The sequence below is a fragment of the Sinocyclocheilus rhinocerous genome, unplaced genomic scaffold (assembly GCF_001515625.1).
Source record: "Sinocyclocheilus rhinocerous isolate Xijiao unplaced genomic scaffold, SAMN03320098_v1.1 scaffold645, whole genome shotgun sequence".
NCBI classification, from domain to species: domain Eukaryota; kingdom Metazoa; phylum Chordata; class Actinopteri; order Cypriniformes; family Cyprinidae; genus Sinocyclocheilus; species Sinocyclocheilus rhinocerous.
Window position 1 is genome coordinate 124,118 of NW_015630037.1, and position 7,457 is coordinate 131,574.

General features: G+C 38.9%; 1 protein-coding gene and 1 long non-coding RNA gene across 4 annotated transcripts in view; one reads left to right on the forward strand and one right to left on the reverse strand.

Annotated features, from left to right (window-relative positions):
- Window positions 1-2,889: 2,889 nt before the first annotated feature.
- Window positions 2,890-7,457, reverse strand: part of clk2b (CDC-like kinase 2b) — an 18,436-nt gene continuing 13,868 nt past the window's right edge. For 2 of the 3 annotated variants that reach the window (XM_016552052.1, XM_016552051.1), the window contains exons 9-14: window positions 7,290-7,419; window positions 7,116-7,198; window positions 5,609-5,623; window positions 5,365-5,444; window positions 5,192-5,282; window positions 2,890-3,514 (exon numbers count right to left, since the gene is read on the reverse strand). In XM_016552052.1, coding sequence (XP_016407538.1) covers window positions 3,341-3,514; window positions 5,192-5,282; window positions 5,365-5,444; window positions 5,609-5,623; window positions 7,116-7,198; window positions 7,290-7,419 — 573 coding nt within the window. In that variant the 3' untranslated portion in view covers window positions 2,890-3,340. The remainder of the gene's footprint in view (window positions 3,515-5,191; window positions 5,283-5,364; window positions 5,445-5,608; window positions 5,624-7,115; window positions 7,199-7,289; window positions 7,420-7,457) is intronic. The other variant, XM_016552053.1, reaches the window with a different exon arrangement.
- The window catches only part of LOC107739842 (uncharacterized), an 8,850-nt gene continuing 5,916 nt past the window's right edge, over window positions 4,524-7,457 (forward strand). Inside the window, exon 1 of the long non-coding RNA XR_001640037.1 lies at window positions 4,524-4,588. This is a non-coding gene — a long non-coding RNA (uncharacterized LOC107739842). The remainder of the gene's footprint in view (window positions 4,589-7,457) is intronic.

Below are 7,457 nucleotides of genomic sequence, written 5' to 3' on the forward strand. Positions count from 1 at the left end.
ACATACACTCACGCACTTACACACACACATACACTCACACACACTCACGCGCACACTCACACACATACACTCACACACACACACTCACACACACAAATACGCACTCACACACACTCACACTCACACACATACACTCACGCACACACACACACACTCACGCACACACTCACGCACTCACACACATACACACTCATGAACTCCAGACACCAGCCAAACACACACTCACTCACTCACTCACACACACACACACACTCATCTGAACTCCAGACACCAGCCAAACACTCACTCACTCACTCACACACTACACACACACACACACACACACGTTTACTTAGCTATCTAAATGGGGACATTACATAGACTTCTATTGTTTTTATATACAGATAGTCATACACTTTTTAACCTAAACCCACCCCTACCCCTAACCCTACTCCTCACAGAAAACTTAATGCATTTTTACAATTTCAAAGGTAAAAAAAAAAACTGTTTACTTTATTTTTATAACCGTTTTACAAATGAGGACATCCACAAATTTAGGTTTTTGCCGAATTTGTCAGGTTTTGCTCACTTTTGGGTACAAATTTGTCAAATTTGCACTATTTAATGATAGAACTAGTGATTAGAACTAAAACTTGGCAACCATGAATGAATGCATATTTGTCATTTTAACTGAACTTAGGACTAGTGGTGGTGTTTAAGATATTGTTGGTCATAGGTAATAGTAATTATTATTAAAAGATACTACTACTACTACTATTATCTGCTGGGTTCATGAATATTAATCACGGTGTCAGCGTTCGCTCGAACTGATCTGCTGAAATCAAAACAGGTATTAGCCAATGGCTAATGTTAAGACATTATTTAGTTGCCCAGAGTAAGATTTAGTCGCATATGCACTCACTCACACACACACACACCTACACCCACACACTCATTCACTCTCTCTCACACACACACACACACACACACACCTTTGGCTTTAAGCACTATTTAATGATAGAACTAGTGATTAGAACTAAAACTTGGTAACCATGAATGAATGCATATTTTGTCATTTTAACTGAACTTAGGACTGGTGGTGGTGTTTAAGATATTGTTGGTCATAGGTAATAGTAATTATTATTAAAAGATACTAGGCCTACTACTACTACTACTATTATTATCTGATGGGTTCATGAATATTAATCACGTTGTCAGCGTTCGCTCGAACTGATTTGCTGAAATCAAAACAGGGACGGTAATAGATGAGCGCCAGCCAACGAGAGCTGTTTGCGCATTAGCTCCGCCCACTGCTGAGAAACCGGCATATCTTCTGCTTGTTCTTAAAAGCTGAATAATTCTAAATTAACTCTGTTATTTTGACAGGAAAATACAACAAAGAATATGGTTTACATGTAGCGCGTCGATTCAGCGTGGTATGCAAGACTCTCGTTCTCTCTCTTTGCATGTGTGAGAAACACAGTCAGTAAAGCGACGGCGAGTCGTGCGCCTTCACACTAGTTTATGGTACGTCAAATACAGGTGCGCTGCTGCTACATACTGCGTATCCATTGAGTACATGACATGATCCATTGAGCGCATCCAAATAGTACAGATCGCTTGACGGAGAGCGAAACTCTCAAGCGCTCAGTCAGCGTGTTTATCGAGTGAAAATCTGTGTTGAACGCCTCTCACACACATACTGGCGTGTAAAATCTAAGAATTTATTAGCCAATGGCTAATGTTAAGACATTATTTAGTCGCCCAGAGTAAGATTTAGTCGCATATGCACTCACTCACACACACCTACACCCACACACTCATTCACTCTCTCTCACACACACACACACCTTTGGCTTGCTTAGTTGGAGACACTTGACTGATTGCACAGACACTATTCAGGGTTTCTACCCATTTCCATTTTAACATTCCATACTTTTCCAGACTCAAATTTCCAAACCTCTCGGTAGATTTTCAGACCATATTTAACATGAACGGTTCATAGAGCATTATTTTCAGCTTTATATTTGGTATACAGTACAGTCATCTGTAAATGTTTATTTTCTCAGGGTTTTTTTCATTGATTTTCTCGAAGTGACAACCTACAGTCCCTAAAATAAAAAAATACATGCACACAAGAAACTTTTGTGCCCTCGAGAAACTAGTCACATGCATTTTTTGCATGCTTACACATTACAATTTCTAGTTTTATATAGCCCATTTTCTTTGTGCATCACAAAATTTGGCTTTTCTTTTGGCATTTCACCGTGAAATGGGCTGATGGTGCAATAGGTAGCTCTGTGTGCGTTGTCCTATACGCTAAGTTAATAAAAGTAAAGTAGTTAACTATTGCTAATAAATGGAACGTGTTACCATAAAATATTTTTCCTGCATGTCATGTGACCATAAACCGACATCAGAGAACCGTGAACGCATCGTTAAATTATTGAAATATTAACCTAAAACCTCAAGAGGACTACAAGTTAATATCGGAGCTCAAACGAGTTTATGAATCCCTTAATTCACATATTTAGACTTGACTATCAGCATATAGTTCACATTACAATTTAGACACAGAGAAGTCCAGAAGATGAACATCAGCTTGTATACACCACCGAGGACGGCTTTATCTTAAATAGATCATATTACAACACAGATTACACAATGTCTCTGCAAAAATAATTTAACATTTAATTATTATGATTCACAAAACAACTCAGATCAGAACACAGCTGTACTGGTGAAGATGCAGTTTCAAATCTCTGAATATTGGTGCCACTAACCTGCTAACCTTTGTCGGTGACTAGTTGTTCCTCAGAAGTGCTCATGCAAACATGAGCTCGTTTCAGCGCAGACAAACACTGATGAAACCTTACAAAAGATTCCTAATAAACACACACTCCCACTCGCTCAAATGATACGAAGCACGTTTTATTACTATAGAAACGAGGATATTCATCTCATACAAAACAACTCGAGTCATAAAATAAATACTGAAAAAGTGTTCATCTGCTGAGAACCGCGACATGTGCAATATTTGAAATCCTGTGATGATCCCAAAACAACCTTAAGACGTCCCGCCCCCTGAAGCTGTCCGTCAAACGAGGACTGACCAATCAGGGAGCATGTGAAGGTGTCAGTCTAATTCTATTGGCTGTCATGTCTCTCTCTGTGTTCAGCTCCACCAATCAGCAGTGAGCAGAGACCTCAGCCAATCGTTAGCAGCCTCTTCTTCATGACATATTCATAAGACTGAATGACCAACCTGCTCACGCGGATCAGAACCAGCGGCTCAGGAACAGGATATCCCGCTCTGAGGCGCTAGCGGAGTGGAAGCACAGGCTAAAGGAGAGGTCAGAGGTCACCGGCTGATGTCACGGGCTCCACTGAAGTGTTCAGCGTCTCGGACAGGACTGAAGAAGGGATGAAGCAGCGCAGCGGAGAGAGGCAAGCGCCGATCCGGCTCATATTCCAGCAAGCCCTCCAACAAATCAAAGAAGAGATGATGCTCCTCTGTCTCACACAACACATACCTCTGACAGAGAGAGAGACAGAGTTTGAATTTCAACACACCTTTATTAACAACATTACACAATCAGTCCCTACTTTATAAACACACAATTCATTTTAAATACAAAAACCACACCAAAATAACAGCATACATAGATTATATAACTAAATCCTAAGGATGTAACAATATTATCAATATCGAAATATCGCGATATTATCGCGGTCACATGACGATATGAAACGATAGGTCTTTTGGGCAAAAAGTGTAGTTTTTAACTTTTTATTCTAAAAGGCATAAAAGGTGTTTAAAGTTGTGTTTTGGGTCATTATGCTTTGGCACAGTATCAGACGAACTCAAACCGAAAGCACAATATGCTTCATCTCTTCATCAAGTCTGTTTTAAAGCGAAGCGCACACTTGGTTCAGACGATCAGCTCGTGATCCGGTGTTTTCTGCGTCTCAGAACGACTCGTTCACACTGAATGAATGCAGTCCACTCCTTTATTTAATCTTCTGTGAGTTTAGCGCTCGTTTGGGAACGCAGCAGACACCAGTTATGCTTTATTTCAGCGACAGATGATTACAGCGTTTCTCTAGATTTGTAGTGAGACGTGTTTGTGTTTTTGTAAGCATGTTTTCACTGAAGCTGGAGTTTCCTTCTGAATAAAAGATTAAAGTGCAGTAAGAATAGCTGACAGCTAGCGGTTTACATGCAGCCCAAATTCAAAACATCTCTTTCAAGTGTAGAAATTAGGAAAGAAGTATTGTACTTTCCCTTCTGTACAGTGTATATAATATACCTATGAAATATTCATTTTCATTTATTTTACAGTGCAACTGTTTTACAATATATGGCTGTCACTGTTATTATTATTATTCTATTCTAATGTGTTTGGCTTCCTAAAACCCCAGTGTGAGTGTAATTTAGACTGAGACAGTATTTCACAAATAAAAAGAGGGTTGAGTCCAACTTTAAAGTTCAGCTACGAGTCAATTCACTGACTTCTTTCTGACTAAAGTTTTCTTAGTTAAGAACATGTTGCAGCTCTTAATTTTTAACTCTCAAAGTGCATTAGATAGAATAATTTAACTTTAAAATGTACAAATTTTTTATTTTTTTCGTACCTAACAACGTCCCTTAGCTGTTATAAATTCACTGTAAACCACGGCTTCTTGCTGTAATAAAGCATAATGCTATTGTGAATTCACAAACGCTACGATTAAATTACTTAAATAAATGCGATGCAGGATTAATATATGCGCTTTAATTATTTACATGCGTGTAGGTTATGTGTGTGCGTGTCACAGTAAATAAACGCTGCTCCGCACAAACTGTAAAAAAATGGCCAAATGTTAAATATTATGTAGACATTTGAATTAAATGTTGTTTGGACAATATTAAACGAGGATTACTTCGCGTAGTGTAAAACAATCGTCAGGTCGTTGGCGCCCTCTGCTGGCATTTGTTATAATGCATAATGTACATTAGCTCCATTGTTTATAACACATAATGTATTTGTTCAATAAAACTATATGATTACTTGCTTTTGATACTTTATTTAAACTAATTATTATTGCCTCATTGCTATTACATATGCATTTTAAGTCATTTTAAAGGCTATTGCTCACGTAGGTCTATTTTATTACTACAAAAAATGAATTATAATGATCCAATTAACGGTCAGAGTAATCAGTCACTCACTCTCAGAGGTCTGCAGTTCTCTCGGACGTATCGTCCCGCAGACGTGCTCTCGTCCCAGTCCAGACGACCTCTGTAAAAGTACTTCTGCTTCCTGAGTGCAGAGGTCAAGTCATTCTCACACTGGACTCTATTCACACGGACTACATCAACCAACGCTCAGAGTGTTTCCTGACCTCGTTTTCCGGATCATTCTGGAAGGAACGGGTCCATGTACTCGCTCCATCATGGCCAGATGCTCCCTGTTATCATGAGTCTAAAACACACACATACATGTAGGAAAGAACACGTATGGATCTGATTCAGGAACAGTTATGTTTATATTTATGAGCATCAGCAGAGATGGATTGTGGTTTAATATACACTACTGGTCAAAGGTTTCTGAATAATTGAGATGTTTTTGAAGTCTCTTCTGCTCACCAGGGCTGCATTTATCTGATCAAAAATAGAGTAAAAACAGTGAAATATTATTATAATTTTAAATCACTGTTTTGTCAGAATCAGAATTAGCTTTATTCGCCAAGCGTGCACAAACAAACAAGGCATTTGCTGTGGTTTTTAAGGAGCTCTTGGAGCGTACAGTACATGCATACATGACATGAGAACAGAAAGAACATTTAAATAAGTAAGAGTAAAGAGAGAGAGAAAATAATAATAATAATAATATGGTATGAATCTGGAACAGAACAATTATGTACAGATTTGTGCATTATTTACTCTATGTACAGTTGTATAAATATAAAAAAAAAACAAGCCCTCCAACATGTGATTATGTGTTAAACTGTAATTTATTTCTGTGATGCGCAGCTGTATTATCAGCATCATTACTCCAGTCTTCAGTGTCACATGATCTTCAGAAATCATAATAATATGCTGATTTGCTGCTCAAGAAACATTTCTGATTATTATCAATGTTGAAAACAGTCATGCTGCACAATATTTTTGTGGAAACTGTGATACATTTTACTTTTCAGCATTCTTTGATGCATAGAAACTTTTATCCATCAAGGATGCATTAAATTGATCAAAAGTGACATTCTATAATGTTACAAAATATTTCTATTTCAAATAAATGCTGTTCTTTTGACCTTTCCGTTCATCTGTGAATCCTGAAAAATGAAATGTATCACGGTTTCCACAAAAATACTGTGCAGCACGACTGTTGTGGAAATCCCGCTGATGCTCATAAATATGGCAGACGAGCAGTAAACTCATGTGACTGAAACACAATAAATTCACACACACTCTCAAAGTCAAACACACACCTGGAAGAGCGTGTATCCGCGGTAGAACTCAAACAGAATACAGCCGATACTCCAGACATCACACGGCTGACTCCAGCCCAGCTCTACAGAAACACAGTTAGAGAATCACACACACACACACACACACACACAAGCTGAAAGCCGTCAGAAGGTCACACTGACACACGCTCTTACCCAGAATCACCTCCGGCGCTGTCACATGATCTTCAGAAATCATAATAATATGCTGATTTGCTGCTCAAGAAACATTTCTGATTATTATCAATGTTGAAAACAGTCATGCTGCACAATATTTTTGTGGAAACTGTCATACATTTCCATTCAAATGTTTGGGGTGTGTGTGAGTTTAATTAATACTTAATTAATACTGTGTGAAATTAATACTTTTATCCATCAAGGATGCATTAAATTGATCAAAAGTGACAGTAAAGACATTTATAATGTCACAAAAGATTTCTATTTCAAATAAATGCTGTTCTTTTGACCTTTCCGTTCATCTGTGAATCCTGAAAAATGAAATGTATCACGGTTTCCACAAAAATACTGTGCAGCACGACTGTTGTGGAAATCCCGCTGATGCTCATAAATATGGCAGACGAGCAGTAAACTCATGTGACTGAAACACAATAAATTCACACACACTCTCAAAGTCAAACACACACCTGGAAGAGCGTGTATCCGCGGTAGAACTCAAACAGAATACAGCCGATACTCCAGACATCACACGGCTGACTCCAGCCCAGCTCTACAGAAACACAGTTAGAGAATCACACACACACACACACACACACACAAGCTGAAAGCCGTCAGAAGGTCACACTGACACACGCTCTTACCCAGAATCACCTCCGGCGCTCTGTAGTGTCGGGTGGAAACGATGGTGCTGTGATGCTCGTGGTCAAACGTGGCGCTGCCGAAGTCCACCACCCTCACAGCAGAGTTCAGCACGCAGCGCTCGTCTCGCTTCTGACACACACACACACACACACACACACACAGACACA